This window comes from Polypterus senegalus, chromosome 15 (genome assembly GCF_016835505.1).
Source record: "Polypterus senegalus isolate Bchr_013 chromosome 15, ASM1683550v1, whole genome shotgun sequence".
NCBI lineage: Eukaryota > Metazoa > Chordata > Cladistia > Polypteriformes > Polypteridae > Polypterus > Polypterus senegalus.
Window position 1 is genome coordinate 69,319,412 of NC_053168.1, and position 21,055 is coordinate 69,340,466.

Consider the following 21,055-nt stretch of genomic DNA (forward strand, 5'->3'; position numbering starts at 1 on the left):
CTTATCTCTTCACTATTAAAAGTATCATGATGGCAAAGAGGAAGTGTTGCTGCCTCATGAATCCTATAGCTGGTCTGTGTGTAGTTTGAAGGTCCTCTCTCTGTCAGTGTGGCTTTTTCTCCTGGTTTTCAGGTTTCTTTCTATATTTTAATAATTCATGTGTTAGGATAATTGAGGGTTCTAAAATTACCCTCTAAGAGGGCGTGAATCTGTGGGATGCAATGGACAGGTACCATAATAAGGATGTGTGTATTTCTTATATCTCATGTTGCCAGGATAGGCTGCAAACCTCATGACCCTGAATTAGACTAACTTTTTTGAAAATGTTATGTTACCTCTTTATTATCTGCTAATCTAATTTGATTTTTAAAAAGAGTTTTCCCAGAAAGTCAGTTTTTAAGCACTTTGACAAGATTGGATGTTTTGTTTAATTAAATATTGATTGTTAATGGCACGGTGGCATAATAGTTAGCACTGCTGCCTCTCTCTGGTTTTGGTATTAACATATTTAATTTTTTTTCTTTTTGATAAAAATGTATCATTTTGCAGAAAACATAACACTAAGGTGGGTTAGGTCCTGTTGTGTTTTTTTAATCTCTTTTTCTCTTCAAGAGCGTACTTAATTTAGATCCTACTCACATCTGTCCATTTTGGGATATGTGAGCAAAGCAAATCCTACTTGACTTGCTTATTCGGCTTTCATAATTTAACTCAGTTTCTGGATTGTGATATGGATTATTCAGGGTTTTTAATACTATGCTATGTCCTATGCAGTTGGTCTGCTTTTTACAGCTAAAAAATATTGACTAAGTGGCATGTTTGAAAAGGTTCTGTGACAATACTCTTTAATTTTTTCAGTGGTGTTGTGGAAAGGTTGATTGGCTGATGCATTAAACAAAAAAGTGATCTGTATAAAAGTGAAAGACACACATTTTAGCTTCTCAGTGTATTGATTCAGGCACAGAGACTCAATGAAAAGTCAGTCATGAGCAGAGTTTGATACTTCCATAGGAGAGAAGAAGATAGTCATAACTGTAATGCTGCATATTTTACATCATCATAAATATCATGGCTGTCCATCGCTCCATTTATGATGCTGTCATCATAAGGAAATTATGAAAAAGTTCACAAGTGCTAGCAATGATTTTTAAGTGACAGAAAATAGTTTTTTTTAGTTTGTTAGAATTCGTATTTTAATTGTGGCAAAATTATCACTTTCTCATTTTTTAAACAAGTCAGAAAATGAATGCATGGACTTCTGGGGTTGGGTTAACTGTATAGAGAGTAGTAGCATTTAACATTTTTCATTATTAATTATTTAATAACAGGGATGTGTGTGATGTGTAGAGGTTTGCTCAGACTGCTGCACTGCTGTTTTTACAGTTAGCACACTCCATGTACAAGCTGAGGGCAGGTGGTCTGGGGTTTCAATAGCTTGCACTGACTACTCAGGATCTGTTTGCTGACTTGTAAAATTAAGAAAATATTTTGTTACAAATTATACATGTTGAAGTGACCAAATGCATGCTAAATATAAAACAGTAAACTAACCTGTAAAAAATCTGAATTAGTTTAAGTTTCCCTAATTTGGTGTTTTCATAAGAAATGTAATGATTTACTTCATGAAGTGGAAGTACTTTACATAATTAATAGGAATATTTGAAATTATAAAATGTATTCTGCAATTTACATTTTTGAAGTCTAAATATTCTGAATTGCGATAGAAATTTGTCATTTTTCATCATCTGAAAGAGGTTCAAAAAGGGCTAAATCCTTAGTAAAGCATCAAAAAAAACCCCAAAACATCATATTCATAATCACCGATCTTGAAATAGTCTGAAATGATACTCCACATGGTCATATTTGAAATTTATAACTTTTAACCTTCGGGGAGTTGCTCTTAGCTTAGAGGTCTACAACCACCGGTAAAGAATCAAATATTAAAAATATTATATTTGTTATTGATGCGCCAAACTAGTTTTTTTAAGGCTTATACAGATCACCGAATTCATGTTACTTGGCCTATTTCAATTTTTTTTCTTTTACTCCTTTAAAAAACTTTTTGTATTAAACTCCTGCATAACTAGAAGCCTTATGCTTTATATTAAAGTGTATTTTTATAATTAACTGTAGACCACCGGATTTAACTGCTTAATTTTAATTAAATTAAATAAATTCTGTAGGCTAACTGCTCAGTATCTATAAAAATACTAAAATAAATAAAATTTCCTTTAAATACATACTTATTAACTAATACAAAAAATATATGTATTGTGGTATATGGCCGGCATGTCATCCCGGGCCAATACCCCCAGGCCACCAGATGGAGCCCTCCTTGCAGTATCGAGGTGCCCCGAAGATCAGCAGGGAATCACGGACTATGTAGTTTTTTTTTACACGGCCCTGCTGGATACCACAGGGGCCGCAAGATGGACCTGCAGGGAGGACCGAAGAATCATATGTGCCCTATAACCTGGAAGTGCGTCATAGGAAGAGCGGCAACAGAAGTGACGTATTTCCGGGGTAATGAAAAGGACTTGTACCTGACCCTGTATAAAAGGACAGTGGGAGCTCCCAGACGGCGAGCTGAGCTGGGTGGAAGGGTGGCAACGCCTCTGGGAGTGGAGGATTGTATTTGTATTTGTGATTATTGATTTCTATGAGTATAATGGAGGAGAGGGTGCTTTGTGCACTGTGGAAGATTAATAAAGTCAACATTTGGACTTTTTCCTGGTGTCTGGAGTCTTGGACAAGGGTTCAAGGGAGTGATACTGCCCCCTATCTGTTACAGTATACATAATACATATGGAATAAAAGAAAATAAATTGCATTTTATCAGTACAACCTGTCATATTGCTATTTGTTTCTGTACTGAACATATCTGAAACAAGGTGTGAGATATGCCTGGCCATTCATCCCGGCCAATACCCCCAGACCGCTAGATGGAGCCCTCCTTGCAGCATAGAGGTGCCCTGAATGCCAGCAGGGAATCATGGGCAGTGGAGTCATAATACACAGCCCTGCTGGATACCATGGGGGCCGCCAGGAGTCGCTGCAGGGAGGCCCAGGGATTTATATTTTCTGTACAGCCCGGAAGTATTTCCAAGTCACGGGAATGGAAGAAATGATATACTTCAAGTTTTTACCTGACCCGGAAGTGTTGGATAATCACATGGACTGAGGGACAAACACTTCCGGGTCAAGGACTATAAAGGACTGTGGGAAATCCCAGACGGACGAGCTGAGTTGGGAGGCAGGGTGGCTAAGCGTCTGGGAGATTGGAGGATTTGTTTATTGGAGTATTGTGTATTTGATTATTGGAGTATTTGGGAGTGGAGGGTGCTTTGTGCAGTTATTATTATAATAAATAATAATTATTTGGACTTTTACCTAGTGTCTGACGAGTGGTCTGAGGGAACAAGGGTGCAAGAAAACCCTAAACTGTCACAAAGGCTTAATTAAAAAAATAGCTTCCACCATTTCTCTAACAACAAAAAATATATATATATATTGTCACACAATCAATTCATTTACATTAGCAATTAGACACTGCTTACATGTAAATAAAAATGCACTTATAGGTTTTAATCATTTTAATTGCACTACAGTTTTTTATTTGCTGTTAAAATATGCGTTTAATATATTTATACAGGTGTTTTTTATTCTTCAATGTGTAAGCTAGACATTCGTAATATTTGAGGTGTAATTATAAATATGAATTACTATTTTAATTATGTAGTATTAATTCCTTATCAAAGCTTATGCTGTATGACACAAAGCAATAATAAACACCACAAATCTTTAAAGGGTCGCAAATGTATCAAATGTTCACTAGATTTTTATCAAGGAGACACAAGACTAACATGCTTAATAGGTTTATACATAAAAAATGCATTTTGCTGTTAAGCTAACAAGCCTATTGTTTACTAAGCAGTAATTTGAAATTTGACTTTATTTTTTATTTTTGCAATTGAAAATGCAAGCTGTTGCACTTATAACAATCTTAAAATCCAAACTAAAACAGTGTCCATTTTAATTATTGGACATAATGAAAAGGTCTGAAATCAACAACTTTTCTTGTCGTAGCTTTAATTGTGCAGGATGACTTCTCTGATTCCTTTTTCCCAATTTATTAGGCTAATATTGTAATTGCGTCTTGCTCTCAGGGAAAACTGTACACTGCAGGAAGTTTTTAAAAAAGGACATGTGTTGACTGAAAAGATAGTTTTTTGTGATCAGACAATTTACTGCAAACTGGTTTTGATTGGCGGTTGATTAATCGACGCATCCCTAATATTTGTACTCAACAATCTCGAATCTCCACATGCCTATATTACAGATACTGAGGTACTGGACAAAAAAACAAATGATTTCAGAGTGTTTATAAGCAATTCTTATAAACACAACTGAAGTTGTAGAGAATATTTCTCTGTTTCTTGCATGGATGGGTTTCGTGCAAGTTAGAGAGATGCTTAGGGTTGAATTATCGTATTTGTTGCTTATTAGCATATTTGCATTACCTGTGGCCATAACGAAAATGTTTGAGAAACAAGGTGCCCTTTGTTGGAGATTTATTTTAGTAATATGTGCATCCATTGCCCACCATCATTAGTTACTTTGAAGTTTAGTGCTGTTCTGTGGAATTTGGATGGTGATCACTTCTCTCAGTGCAACAGCCTCTTGTTAATGTGACAATCCCACTGATATGTCCTTAAAAACAGGCCATCTTTCTCCCATAAATCTTTCAATTTTTACAGAAAGTTCATTTTGGCTATGACAGTCACCAGCTGCACCATAAAAATAAAGAAATTCATATTGTCCTTATCCTTATATTTTGATTTGTACCATACTTCTCTGATCTGTTATGGATGAATTGTATAGAATGCTGTATCCAACATTTTGCTGTGAGTGCTTTATTGATGGAGTTCATAAGCTTTCAAAGAAAACAATTTTGAACACATAACAGTTTAGTCCTCTTAACAGCTAAGAATTAGATTTTGCATTTTCTTTTTGAGGTGCACTCACTCCAAAAAATAAATAAATAAATAAAGAACAGAGAAATTAACTGACTGAAAATACAGACTGCACTAGTTATTCTGCCTTATGAACTATTTTAAATTAATCAACTTCTTCCCTTAGGAAACAGGTAAATAATTGGGACTGTCTGCAATTAGGTTTCAAAAAACAAAGCAGTTGGTATTATATTAAAAAAAACAAAAAAAAAAACAAAACACTATACTAGCAAGCTTAATGGTACAATCAAAGTAAATTGTAAAATGCAAGCAGTGCATCTGTACTCTTCGTGAATTTCATAAGAACAAAAATAGAAACCAAAGTGTAACAAATCTAATAAATCATCCATCCATCCATCCATTTTCCAACCCTCTGAATCCGAACACAGGGTCACGGGGGTCTGCTGGAGCCAATCCCAGCCAACACAGGGCACAAGGCAGGAACCAATCCCAGGCAGGGTGCCAATCCACTGCAGGACACACACAAACACACCCACACACCAAGCACACACTACGGCCAATTTAGAATGATAGTGTAAATCTTATACAGATGTTATAGGTAATTATAGTCCATCGAGGTGATAATAATGTCAAAGATCCTTTACAATAATTAGGGTCCTCAAGGCAGGGAAAACACGGCAGTCTATTGTTTAATAATAAAAATATTAGGTCTGCTAATGTGTTTTGAGCATAACTTGTCTTGAAAATTGTAGTTTATCTTTCAACAGAACACAGATTTGCAAATTTATAGAACTGAATACAATAAACAAATAATACTTCTACCAATTAAAGCAAATAAACAATGATAATTCTTTCATTTCAAAAGCCCATTTGGAACTGTCACTTGAAACAAAACACTCACCAGAGTCCAGAATGCTACATTATTTCCGAATGATGATATGAATATATTAGCATGGTGATATGGTTGTGCTTGCTGTGCTTTTATAAAAATGCATTGTTTAATTAAAAGTTAGTTGTAATAGAAGCACAGTGCTACACTGTACCAAAATAACAAAAAGGAATTTTGCCTGAAGTCTACCTTTCTTGTTCTTCTTTCAACTGCTCCCGTTAAGGGTTGCCACAGCGGATCATCTTCTTCCATATCTTTCTGTCCTCTGCATGTTACACCCATCACCTGCATGTCCTCTCTCACCACATCCATAAACCTTCGCTTAGGCCTTCCTTTTTTCGTCTTCCCTGGAAGCTCTATGCTTAGCATCCTTCTTCCAATATACTCAGCATCTCTACTCTGCACATGTCCAAATCAATGCAATCTCGCCTCCCTGACTTTGTCGCCCAACCGTCCAACTTGAGCTGACCCTCTAATGTACTAATTTCTAATCTTATCCATTCTCATCACACTCAGTGCAAATTATAGCATCTTTAACTCTGCAACCTCCGGCTCTGTCTCATGCTTTCTGGTCAGTGCCACTGTCTCCAACCCATATAACATAGCTGGTCTCACTACCGTCCTGTAGACCTCCCCTTTCACTTTTGCTGATACCTGTCTGTCACAAATCACTCCTGACACTCTTCTTTACCCATTCCACCCTGCCTGCACTCTCTTTTTCATCTCTCTTCCACAGTCCCCATTAGTCTGTACTCTTGATCCCAAGTATTTAAACTTTTCCACCTTCGCCAACTCTACTCCCTGCATCCTCACCAATCCACTGATCTCCCTCTCATTTACACACATGTAATTTGTCTTGTTCCTACTGACCTTCATTCCTCTACTCTATAGACCATATCTCCACCTCTCCAGGGTCTCCTCAACCTGCTCCCTACTATCGCTACAGATCATGATGTCATCAGCAAACATCATAGTCCACAGGGACTCCTGTCTAATCTCGTCTGTCAACCTGTCCATTACCATTGCAAACAGAAAGGGCTCAGAGTCGATCCCTGATGTAATCCCACCTCCAAATTGAATGCATCTGTCACTCCTACCGCCGACCTTACCACTCTCACACTTCCCTTATACATATCCTGTACAACTCTTACGTACTTCTCTGCCACTCCAGACTTCCTCATACAATACCACATCTCCTCTCGAGGCACCATGTCATATGTTTTCTCCAGGTCCACAAAGATGCAATGCAACTACTTCTGGCCTTCTCTATACTTCTCCATCAACATCCTCAGAGCAAACATTGCATCTGTGGTGCTCTTTCTTGGCATGAAACCATACTGCTGCTCATTAATCATCACCTCACTTCTTAACCTAGCTTCCACTACTCTTTCCCATAACTTCATGCTGTGACTCATCAATTTTATTCCCCTGTAGTTACTGCAGTCCTGCACATCCCCCTTATTCTTAAATATCGTCACCAGTACAATACTTCTCCACTCCTCAGGCATCCTTTCACTTTCCAAGATTCCATTAAACAATCTGGTTAAAAACTCCACTCCTAAACACCTCCATGCTTACACAGGTATGTCATCTGGATCAACGGCCTTTCCATTTTTCATCCTCTTTATGGCTGTCCTTACTCCCTACTTGCTAATCCGTTGCACTTCCTGATTCACTTTCTCCACATCATGAAGTTTACCTTTATGAAATAAAAACACACTACAACATTGTACATACTGCATTGGGTTCACTGCAAATTCCAGTAGTGTAATGCAAGTGCTGTTAGCTCTTCTTACATAATAATGTCTTTATCACTGCAGTGTGCACTCAGAAAGACAGATTAGTTTAGAGAGCTTTGTGATATACCATATGGATTAATTCAATAACAGTTTACAAGAGGGTTAATGGAGTACAACTTCAGTACACAATTTCTAGAACTGTACTGTGGTTGACAGTCTTCAAGGAAAATGACTTCCATATGTAGCCTCAAGGAATAAGAAAACACATTCTACACCATTTATAACAAATAAAACACTTGCATTGTGTGCAAACCAAAAGTGTAGTGTTAACAAAATTTATGAATATAAAAACCCAAACTGTAAAATATAGCAGATGTGTATACAATCCAAGAACTGTTAGAGGGTTAAATCTAGCAAAACATGACGATTTTTTTTATTAATGGACAGATTACAAGAAGCAGAAGATGTAAATTTGAAGAAGCTTTCATAATAGGCTACTCAGTTGGGAATATGTCAAAGTTACCCATCCAACAGTCTATCCAATAGAAGAGTACACTAGTCAAATTACTGTGTTATGGGGGTTGGAAGCTACGTTGGTATCACATGGCTTATACCGGACTGAGCAACTACCCATCACACCACTAACACAGGGCCGGGTTAGAGTCACCGGTCACACGTTTGTAGATGAGGGAGCACCCAGAGGAAAACTCACTTGGACTCAGGAAATACCTACGTACTCCACACAGACAAGACTGGAACTCCATCTCCCCACACCATGAAGCTGCAATGTTATCTATTGCATTTCATGAAGAGTAGCTATACAAGAACATTGCAAGATGTGCTGCAAATAATTTACTGTACATGGTAACAAATCTTCTGCACAGAGTAAGATTTTTGTAAAGTTTTATGAATTCTACATACATATGAAAATTAATTTTGATTCGAAATTAACCAGTAATAAATGTATTTGGTTGTAAAATGGGTGTTCTCCTTTTTGTATATTTTTATTTAACAATATATTCTAGAAAAGTTTCCTAATTTCTACTTATTATCTTTCAAAGCCAAATTATTAAACTTGTAATTAGCTCATATTTTAATATCATTGGTCAAAGGTTTAGCACAGTGGGTACAGAAGGTGCAGAGATATGGGGCTTAATCCTGGTCCAAGCCCTCCAATGCATGGACTTTACACATTTTCTCTGTGTTTGTGAGGCCACCAGGAGGGACTTACCCTGTGGTCTGTATGTGGATCCCAATGCCCCAGTGCAGTGATGGGGTCACTGTGCTGTAAAAATTGGCACCATCCTTCATATGAGACCTTACTTAACCTGTGATCATCTTTTTAAAAGAGTAGGGTGTTTCTCGATGTCCTAGCTAAATTGTCCTCCACAGCCTGGTCATTCTGGCCCCCTAATGACCCCCAGTCCCTTATTGGCTAACCACCTCTCTCTCACCCCTTCACCACATAATAGCTACTGTGTGGTAAGCATACTGGCATAAAAATGGCTGCTGTCACATTATTCAGGTGCATGTTGCAAATTGGTGGTGAATGAACTGGCCTTAACCATCTACATCCATCCATCCATTATCCAACCTGCTATATCCTAACTACAGGGTCACAGGGGTCTGCTGGAGTATATGTAAATTGCAATATAAATGCAATGTCTGTGTTAATTATTCTTTAAAAACTATATATTATGTCTACCTTCCAAAAAGATTGCAGGTTGAGTATATAGATGGTACTACATTCAGTTAGTATAGGCATGTAACTTAGTGTGACATAAATATAATTTGTGTTCTATGAAGTGTTGCTTATTGTCTTGCACCCTTTGCTGTTACGATAATGCTATGTTTTCATAGAAATTAATGAATAAATTAATGAAATGTCATGTGTGGTACAAAAATCAGTTCTATTACCTCACAATTTTAGAATCTGTTTTCAAACCTCAGCACAGTCACTCTGCATAATTCGAAAATTATCCCTGTGTTTTCATTGCCTTCTTCAGGTATAGCCACTTGCTTCCATATCTCAAAGATGAAATGGTTTTTAACTTAATTTGATCTTCAGTTGAGGTGTGTCTGTCGTGCAGCAGACTTTGATTCCAACTCATGTTTTACTAATGTTTTTCATGATTGATATTTCCTCTTCCTCTCAGTATCATGACCATTTGTCTGTCCCCCGACTATGTCTTTGTTTACTCTCAAAGAGAGAGAAAAAAAAAAAAAGATACCGTTTTCGTTTTGCTTTTTTATTACAAAAGCTACACAGGAGCAAATAAAGTATTGGAGAAAATATAAAAGGGATAGGAGCTATCCCTATTTTTTATAATAGAACAATCCAAAATTTCCCTGTAGCATGATTCTAACTAGCACAATGTTGGTGTAACTCTTACTATGGGTTTCAGAATATTATTACCTGACATTTATTTTTCTGATATATGGTTGTGTTGAACAGTATCACAGAATTCAAATGAATCAGTGTGGGCACTCTACTCCCATCTACTGATGGAAACTCATTATTACAATTTCTGTGTAGGTGGAGAAATTCTACATAACTCCTCGTCTTGGTCAATTAAAGCTTTTGCCATGGTTTCAGGAGACATTAGTACAAACCACACAGTAAATATATTCTGAACTATATACCACAAGTGCATTATTAAGAAATTTAGGATTATTACAATGTATTCTCCACATCCAAAAAACAAACTGTGAAATATAATCCATAATATACAAATGCAATAAACTTTGAAGGGTTGAATCACAGTCAACACATCCAGGCCACTAGATGGAGTCCTCCCTGCAGCATGGAGGTGCCCCGGATTCCCACACGGCATTGTGGAAGATGGAGTTTTTCTTCACAGCCCTGCTGGGTGCCATGGGTGCCATCAGGTGACACTGCAGGGAGACACAGGGATTTCTATTTTCCCTATAGCCTTGAAGTACTCCCAAGTCACGGGGATGGAAGAACAGAAGTACTTCCGGGTTGAAGAAAAAATATAAATCTTCAACTGACACGGAAGTGTTAGTGAATCACATGGACAGAAGAACAGGAGAGCTTCTGGGTCACAGACTATTTAAACGACTTTGGGAAACCCAGCGAGTTGAGCCGGAGTTGGGAGGTAGTGTGACGGAGCTCCTGGGAGGAGAGGAGGATTTATTGTTATTATTATTGTTATTGATTTATTGATTTATGGTGGTGATTCTGGTGTCTTCTGTGGCACAATATCGAAAGGGAGAAATTCAAATTATTTCTGGTACTTTTTCCTGGTGTCCTGGACGTTTGTCTGCGTGGTTTGAGGAGCGACAGCACCCTCTAGTGTTGCAATATATATATATATATATATGGTTACACTGTAGTTTGTGAAGTTTTACTTTTCATATCGGTATGTATTTTCTGTTGCGTTTGTAATTAGGGAACATCCTTTTTATATTTCTCCATAAAGTTTGAGGAAATCCCTTAGTCCATTGTGGTTCATTGAATGTGCATATAGTGAGGCGAGTTCTCTAGTGATTATTGTAATTGTGCGTGTTTGTGATTTCCTGGATATGTTAAACCTTTCCACTGTTTTTGACTCCACCTACTGGATTATGCATTTGGGCTGATTTGCCTTGGATTGCCTTTACCTTTTCAGACAGCCTCTGCTGTGCCTTTTGTGCTCTTTTGAGCTTCACTACTTAATACTTGATTCTTTGTTGTCCTCTTTAAAACTAGCTGGGGTTAGACATTTTTCCCCCTTACAGTGGGCATGTTGAGAATTTTTGGGGCTTTCATGCTTTGGAACTCTTTAGTTCAAAGCACTGTGAAGGTTGCTCCTCAATTTAGGGGCCAGGCTGATATTCCAAGAATTCACAGGAGCACTGAAGCCTAGATTTTTGTTTAAGGTCTGCTTTTGAGTTTTCAGAGCTGGCAAATCATAATGGGTAAATGGTATTTAAAGAAAGAATTCCGGGAAACAAAGATGTCTTTGAAATGGTGCAGTGTTTCACCATTATCTAAAATACAGGTAAAAATACCCTCAATAAATTAGCAATAATTAAGGTTTCTGGTTGTGATAGGCCCATAAAGTCTAGGGACCACCAAGTCAGAATAACCTCTGGTGGCCTCCGAGGCTATTGCACCACCAAGCCATGATCTGCTTAAAGGGCTCTAGGCCTTCAAGACAGCCATCGGGCTTCCTAACCTTTTAATATTAGTGCAGAGACCTACGTTTCCCATAGCTGTTATTGTATTTTTTTGTAATTCAGAAAAAAATTAGGCCAGAAAGAGATGAGATACACATGGCCCTAAAGTATCTTGGTTTTTGGAAGGTTGTGAGAATAAAAACAAAACATGTGGTAAAGTAAAAGAATAGAATTGTTCATTTCCTAGAATAGGATTACTTTTTTTTTTTTAACATGAATGTTAATGTCATAGTCACTCAGCATAAAAAAGACAGGCTATAATTTCATACAAAGTATGCAGACTATATTTTAAATAATCAAGAATAATAAAAATGAGTACAAAAACAAAAATTAACCTAAAAAATATTCTCATCAGCCACTAATTGAATAATTGATATTAATATTTTAATAATAATTGAAACAGTTTTTTACATGAACTACAGTTCAACCTTTCCCTTCATGCTGATTAATGTTTGTTATCATTGTACAGGAAGTCCCCGGTTTATGTACGAGATAGGGACTGTAGGTTTGTACTTAAGTTGAATTTGTATGAAAGTTGGAAGAGGTACATAAATTTAACAAATGCTATTGATGACCGACTGTAACCAAGTGCTCCGCCAATGAATGATGACCTTTTTATTATTTCTACTTTATTTTTAATGGTGATGGTTTTTCTCTTCTTTACTGTATCACCAGAACTTGCATCAGATTTGTGTTTCAGAGACATTGTTGAAGGGTGAAGACAAAAAATTAAGATGAGCTCTTCTGCACAGCACTGTACACGCTATCACAGCAGGATGTTCTGATAAGAGACAACTTCCTGCTATGTGCGTAACAGTACAAGCAGGCTTGCTATTGATAATGAATGGGGGCAGTTCATCACCAGCCCACCTCACAGTCACCTCCACTACAGTATGCTGCCTGCAGCGTTCGCCCACCAAGAACGAACATGGTGCGGCCAAAGGCGAGTAGTGAATCGGCCATTCAACAGGCGGACACCCGATGCACACTACAATGCTACCCCCGCCGCCCCGTTCAACCTCAATGGCCTCCATTCAGCCACAACCGGGTCACCGCTTGCAGTATTACCAGCCGCCCACCGAGAACGAATGGGGCAACCGTGTGTGGTGGGTGGGCAGTGAAACCGCTTGCCGCCAGGAGTGGCCCGAGGGACACTACACTGCGCAAGCAGCAAAATCAGCCCCCTCCAGCCTCCATCTAGCCACCGCTTGCAGCATTACCAGCCGCCCAAGTGAGAACGAACGAGGCAGCCATTTGTAGCGTGCGGGCAGTGAAACTGCCCGAGGGACACTACACTGCGCGGGCAGCGAAATCGCCCCCCTCCAGCCTCCGTCCAGCCACCGCTTGCAGCATCCCCAGGCCAAAGATGACGGAGCGGAAGTTACTGAGGCGCATGCGTTGCATCTGCAGCCGCGTTCGGATGTCATTGGGGGGACTACCTGTATTGTTTAAAATGGAGATTCTATTGATAAAGAATGCACCACGTGTTTCTAGCAGGTAAAGTAGTTTAAACTGTTAGTAAACAAGTGCTTTTCTCTTGCAGACTTTGTCATTCTCTTTACAGTTCTGTGGGTGGGATGAAGGTTGCAGCATTATAGCCAAAAAGTTTGATTTGGATAATATAATGTCAAAGTTTTGAAGAACACAATTGAATAGTCAGGAAAGTGATAATTCGCAGTTCTGCAAGGGCAATTTCTGGTGGTGACTTTGACCAAAGTATGACAGCTTTTTAGATTTTCTGATTTTGCATAAGGCTAAGTATAATTGGAAATGCTTTTAAAAAAATCATACAAAATGTGAGAACAAGTCCCGAAATACGTTTGCTGCTACTACAGTAATCATTTGCTAGCAAGCCTTTTCCATTCTCTTTTCTGTGCCTCTCTGCCTCACTCTTGAATTGACCTAGCTAAATCTTCTGGCCTACGAAAAGAACCACAGAGCTGATGTGTAATGTTGACATAATTAGCGTCACAACCAGCATCAAACCTGCGATTCATGTACAGTTGAAAGTTTGTAAACCCATTACATTATTTTTACCAGAAATTGACATTTGTCTCTTCCTAATTTAACATAAGTAGAGTATTCTCAAATTTGAGTGTTCTGAAAGAAAATATCCATGCAGCATTAAATGATACAAAAAACAAGTGAACCTTTAGTTCTACGACTTTCATTACGGTAAAGCAGGAGTGGGTGGGTCTTTGACAGAGTTTTGACCAATTAACCAAACCAGTGCGTGCTTGGTGTGTGTGTGTGGCCTGCGGTGGGCTGGCGCCCTGTACGGGATTTGTTCCTGCCTTGCGCCCTGTCCTGGCTGGGATTGGCTGCAGCAGACCCCCGTGACCCTGTGTTAGGATATAGTGGGTTGGGAACTGACTGACTGACTTTTCTATGATAGCGAAAACATAAATAACTTCAAGAAATCTGGTCAGTAATTTTCTTAACACAACAAAGTAAGATAACATCAGCGGAACTGAGAAAAAAAGTAATGGATGCTCATTAATCTGTTTTAAAAATATGTTGACTAAATAAATAAATACTATTAGGCAAAAAGAATAAAAGTGGAGGGCATTTCAAACCATGTTAACCCTGCCAAATTTCACTCTGGGCCACAACAAAAATAACAAAGAAAATAACTGATGTAAAATGTAATCCTAAAATAACATCCAGTGATTTACACATTTCCCTAGCTGTCTGAGCCGCAATGGTGTATAGATTAACAACAATAAGAACCCCAAAAGAAACTATCTATGGAAGGGTTGCCAAGAAAAAGCATCTTCTGTCAGAAAGGAACAAAGCTGTCCATCTTGAACTTTGCATAGCCTGTAGACTGTTGAGTTTTTAGTCTTGTCTCTGTACAGATGAGTCCAAAATCTAACTATTTTGGCCTAACAGGAGGGCCTGTGTTAGTTGAGGAGCCAATGGCTAACGTCCAACAATACCTTACCCTTACTGTAAAGCATGGTGCTGTGAATGTTCTACCATGGGGCTGTTTTTTTTTACTCTGGCACTGGGCAACTTGACATAAGTACAGGAATCATGAATTTTAAAAAATATCAAGGAATTCCTGGAAAGAATATCAGGCCATCAACTCAAAAAGTAACCTGTAACAGAGTGATGGCAATTGTGGAGATGTGAACTGCCCAAGATCCAAAGCATGTCACGTCATCTGTTAAATAGGGTGGTGGTAGTGGTATGACTGCCAGAGGTATTGGCACACTTATCTTCTTTGATGATGTATCTGCTGACGGCAGTAGCACAATGAATTCAACGGTGTATATAAACATTTTATTTGCTCAGGTTCTAGTAAATTCCTCCAAACACTTTGGATGGTGCTTCATCCTACAAGATACAGATCCCAAACATACTGCTAAGGCAACACAGGAGTTTTTTAAAGCTAAAAAATGAAATGGAAAATTCTTGAATGACCAAGTATGTCACACAATTTAAATCCAATTGATCATACCTTCCATACCCTGATGAGAAAACTTAAGGGGACAAGCCCACGAAAGAAGCAGGAGCTGAAGGTGGCTGCATTAGAGGCTTGGCAGAGCATCACTGAAGAAGATCCTCAGCAACTGGTGATGTCTATGAATTGCAGACTTCAAGCCATTATTGCATGCAACAAAGTACCAAACACGATGGCTTTAAAAGACTTTCCACATTGCTATGTCCAAACATTATGGTGACCTTAAATGGGGGAACCATGTAGAAAATGTATTGTCATCTCCAAAAGTCTGCAATATGCACTTTAATCACGTCTGAATTGTTTGTTGATTTGCAATTTGTAACTGTGGAGCAAAGGTGTAAATCAAGGAAAAATGTGTCTTGGTCTCAAACATTATGGAGGGCACTGTACTGTATATCTTTGCACTCCTAGCTTAACTTAAATATAGTTTATCAGGAAGCACTGCAGTAAAATCCATTACCTGATACACTGTATATGCTTCATGAGTTTACTGTATTAGAGTTGCTTTGAATATTTAAATGGTATGATGGCTTCTAAAAATGAAGGTAAGAAATTGATTTATGTTCATATCAGACCACCATGGGCTATGCATTCTGAGTTCAGTGCCAACATTTTATTATTGTTGACACTATAATATTTATTTCAAAATGGTTTGAAGTTCAATTTGTTTTTAAAATTTCTGAAAATCAGTACCTCATTTGAAGAATAAGTGTCTCAGCTAGTTAAAGAATGCAGCAAGGATTACAAACAATGAGTGAAAGAGTGAGCTATGCTTTTTTCTACTAACCATTCAGTCTGTTTCCGTAGTTCAGCCAGCTGGTGAAGTCGTTTAAGTGCTTTCTCCTGCTTTTTTTCATCTTTCCATGATTTAGATGCCACATTGCGAGCAAATTCTCTCTGCTTTAATTCTTTCAGTCTCTGTGAACAAAAGAAAAATAATAACACAAAAGTAATTAGTGAACATACTGTAGGTTAATTAAATAAGTCAATTAATTAAACAGAGTGCATTACAATAAAATTTGAAGGATCTTATGGTCCATTAAAATATTGTTATTTGTTGTTTACTGCAACAATGGTTTTTTACACTGGGGTTCGTAATCACTGGTTATTACATACCCCACGTGTCCCAATGTAGGAGTGTTACAGTCGGCTTCCAAATATTTGCACATTCCAAATGAATCTGTGCTACTTTGTGCTTTGATTTTTGAAAGTCAGACCCTTGCAAATATTTTTTATGACCTTTGATTTTTTTTCTACTCACTTTGTTTTTGGTGAACAATCACCTTTTCTACTGGCTTTGACTCCTGCCTGCCTTCAAACCAATCTTTGCTGTTTTTCTCAAGGTTAATTTTTTAAGTATTCTTTTCAGAACAAACATGATTTTTCCAGCTTGAACATAATACTGTAGTTGTAATGGCTACAGTTACCTCGAGGCCATTTAAAGACACATGTGGCCACAGCCTCTTTTCTGTGGCATTAATTTGTTTCCTGCAAATGTGTTCTTCAGCTTGCGTTTGCGCATTTTTCCCCCTCAGTGTGACATTAGTAGTCTTTGTGACTGCAGTGTCTTTGATTCTCTGGCTTTTTGACTTGTGTTTTTGGTATTTAGTGTTTTTAGGTTTTGGATATGGATTCAATAGCTAATTTTGTCCTGGTTTCATTAATTTATTTCAGTCCTTTGTTCTTTCAGTTATTATAATTATGATCTGAATTTTGAGTTTTGGGATATAATTGAATTTCTCATTTTTCAAAAAATCTTTTAAATAAAGTAATAAATACATGTGTTAATATTAAAACATTTTGAAGTGTTGTGTTATTAAGGTGTTCTGGTGGGTTTGGCCTTTCCCTTTGGGAATATAATAACAACCAAAAAGCACTGTAGTCCTTGTGCCACAAGAAACAAATCAAGAATGAAGAATTAAGAATTAAGCTTCCTTTTAGTTTTGCACTGGTTAGTTATTTTGGACATTTTTTAAAACTCTAATAAGGTTATACATTTAAGGTTATGTGAAACGTTTTAAGGAAACATGCAGTTTAAAATGTAAATAATTTATAGTGACTTTCATAATGCCCATCTGAGAAAGGGCAGATGCATAGGTGATTTAAAGATGACCTTCTTCACCTCATATACTTACAATTGGTGTCACCAATGGGGGTGTTGACACTGTACTGTAAAAGGCAAAGGGAATCCCTGCTTTCACCTGGGGGCTGAATTACAGATCTCATCCTCATCATCCTACCACACTGCAGACTGATATCCTAAAGCCAGCTAAAGTTGTGCCCTAGGTGTGTATCCCAAAAGTGTAACATTGCTACATTATGTTTTTAATGCCTTCATTCAGTTGGATAGTGCACCTTCCAGAGTAAATCAATGTTTAGAAAATACTTATCCAAATGCAGTGAGTACTTACAGTTGGCTGCAAACTATCAAGGCAGTACTTGGCATCAGAGCTGGAATAAGCAATGGACCAGATAGCCATCCATCACAATGCACATTGAAACACAAACACAGTTCATACTTGCACTTAAATGAAGTTTTTAAATGGGCAGGTCACACAAGCACAACCTTGGCACAGAATCCTGGCCCAGTCCCTGTCTGTGTGAAATCTGGATGTTTTCCAAGTGCATTTTATCTGGATATCATGGTTTTTAGTCCCACACCCTAAAATCAACTTAGTGTGAATTGGTGGAACCTCATTACATGTGTAACAAATAAAACTATTGTACTTTTCAAAGTTATATTTAAGTGTCATCTACACTTATTTGTACCATACTGTACACAAGGTCACCATGTGCATATAACAAAAATCGGCTACTGATTTATAGGATTACATTTTAGACAAAACCTGGCAGAAAGAGAATTTAAAAAGAAGTGGTGCTCTGCTCCGCTCCATATTTAAAAAAAATGTATGTCATTTTTTGTCTTCTTGTTCTTAAAAGATTACCAGTGCTTAACAACCTATCCACTGAAACTAAAGTAAAGATGAAACAGATGCTTTTATGATTGATGTATTGGCAACAACTGCTACCAGCATCACAGAGTAAGAATAGTTGTAAAATATTATCTGCAAAAAAGCAATGCATAGGGCATGTGATTATTAAAAGAGAGTAATGCTCCAATTGACAAGCTAAATATTTTTATCATCCACCTTTTGTGCACTTCATACACAAACAGCAACATGACTCGCAATGATTTTGATACCATGCTGGTTTCTGTTTCTTTGCACATACATGTGTTTTAAACAGTTGGCCCTCAAACTTCATTTGTCAGAATGCCTGTCTGCAAATGCTGATCCATTTAGGGTTTTATTCATTTTGATGACCTTCATTCGAAACAATAAAGATGAGGAACTAATAACATCAAATACTATTAATACAAGTTACTATTAGCAAATTGGTTTTTTATTGCTAGTTATCAAATTCTTTTTTTAATTTGCTTAATAAAAATTAAGAATTTTTGTTAAAATTAATATATATCTGGAGATATCTGCCAAAATACACTGTCACGCATAGGGAGTCGCGGAAAGACCCAATAAGCAGCGCAACATACCATGCCAGGGGACGAAGATGGGGTACTAACCGTTCTTTCTTTGTTTTCTCAGAAGAGAAACTACATCGCCATAATCCACGTGACTTTCCCTAAGCCAAGCACCTTCACTTCTGCATTTTCCCCGGTCCACCAAAGAGGACGTCATGACTCCCATACTGCACCTTGGTTCCTTTCCAGCATCCTACTCTCCAATTTCCGGTCCCTCTTCATAAATGTTCCCCTCTCCACATGCCTGTTGTCTGTTGTACCTTGTATGAACACTGACCTGAAAGAATTGTGAAATATTGTTTTTCTGCAAACTGTACAGTATATGGGGACGGAAAACCCCAAACCTTTATGCACTTTTGTCTCCGTTATTACAACACTTAAAGCACATCTGAGGGGACAGATAGTTTCTTAATTTCAAATAAAAATAAATAGTAAACCAGAATGGCAACAGGCTTAACTAATCACAAAGCCGATGATGAAAATGAAAGTGCAGCACCACAAAAGAAGACTGGTTTTGCAAAAACAATTCAATTTAATGACACAAGAGAAATGAAACAACTATTAGTCTTAACCCACAGAAAATGTCAATAAGATTCTTGCTCATAAATACATAAAAAATAAGTTTGACACACTACAGCACAAATCAAAAATATAGTTGAAACCAATCTTACTGAACATTTATAGATAATAGATGTTTTTATAAGATGCTTTATTCCTTAAAACTTAATGCACATGATGCTCTAAGTAAAGATATCTTTCTATCTATTGGTGTCCACCAATAGGTCCTAGGGGCTGCCACCTTAACAGGTACCAACATCCTACTGGCTACAGCTCCTTACAACTGCTGCCACTGTTGTAGCCTTAAACTGGGTCCATCCATTCAGACTGTGTGTCCCTGACCTCTACAAGGATCTCAAAGTTCTTCTAGAGCTGTCAAAAAGTCTATGTGCCATATTGTTTGGAGATATCTGCTCCTGATAAGGATACTCATGGCAAATGGGCATTGAAGAAGCACCAAACAAAAAACAGTCCATTAATGATGCTTATGATAGTTCAGAAAAAAATGAAGAGAGACTCTTCCAGGAATAGGGATGCTGGAACCCTTTACTGGTGCTAAAAGTAGATATGGGGTTTACTAGAAAGCATCACATTCAGTCCAAGAAACCTTTATGATCTGCAATGTGCACTCACCTTCCACAAGATGTACGATAAAGTCCAATTGCAATGCAAGCACAACAAGCAAGAAGGAGATGAATCCAGACATACTAACTCTTGGAGATGGAAACTGGCTCATGAGGATGTGAAAGAAGACATTTACTACCAAATCTTGAAGTAGGTGCAAGGTAATAGATACCCTGGGGGCAACAGAGTCACCTGGGATTATTTCATCATCTTAAAAATTTTTCATTGAATCCCAAAATCCATATACTGTACATAATACAAGTTTGTTATTTGCTGTTTTTTTTTTCTTTTTATAACTTTGAACGAGACAGGTCATCACCATTTCACCATTGAACCTTTCACCATATATATATTTCCAGAAATTCAAGTAATTTTAGGAAAGAGACTGCATCAAAAAATAATAATTTTGCACATGATATGTTGCTTTATATTACTGATCCAAACTGTATGTACTAAATGTATTGGAGGATCTCTATAAACTTTCAGGGTTCAAAATTAATTGGAATAAAGCCTGAATGTCAGCCTAAATTTCATCAGATTTCTTTCACTGTCTTACAACAGTTATATATTTCTCATCCCATCTCATCTTCTGAAATGGCTCTTTTTGGTGAAGGTCCATAGTGGCAGCAGCCAAGCAGGTCAGCCCAGCTTTCCCTGTCCCCTGCTACAAATTCAAGATCTTCTTGAGGAACTCCCAAGCCAGCCGAGAGATACAATCTGTCCAGCATATCCTGTACCATTGCCCAATGGGACATTTCTGGAGCATATCTCTATATATTTTGGAATCTTAAATAACAATTTTAAAACTTATTGACATTCAGCTTTAGCAGCCTGATTGAAACTGTTAAACAAAAACTTAAAAAAAATAGTTAGTAGGCAAAATTAACATTGTGAAAATTAATTAATACCTTGCCCTAAACTTGCACATATGTTTTAGTGCATCTCAAAATAAAAGAAAAAATCCTTATTTAAAAAAAATATGATTGCTATTGTAACTTCATTCATTTAGAACTAATGCTTTAGAAATACTATTATCTAATTTTCAATTCTTCTATTGGGTTGCAAATATACATACAGTATTATGAG

At 37.5% G+C, this 21,055-nt stretch overlaps 1 protein-coding gene across 2 annotated transcripts in view; it reads right to left on the reverse strand.

Moving 5' to 3' along the window:
* The window catches only part of LOC120515681 (zinc finger protein 804B), a 733,607-nt gene that overhangs the window by 64,392 nt on the left and 648,160 nt on the right, over positions 1–21,055 (reverse strand). For both annotated transcript variants that reach the window (XM_039736913.1, XM_039736912.1), the window contains exon 3: positions 16,037–16,167. In XM_039736913.1, the coding sequence (XP_039592847.1) occupies positions 16,037–16,167 (131 nt within the window). The remainder of the gene's footprint in view (positions 1–16,036; positions 16,168–21,055) is intronic.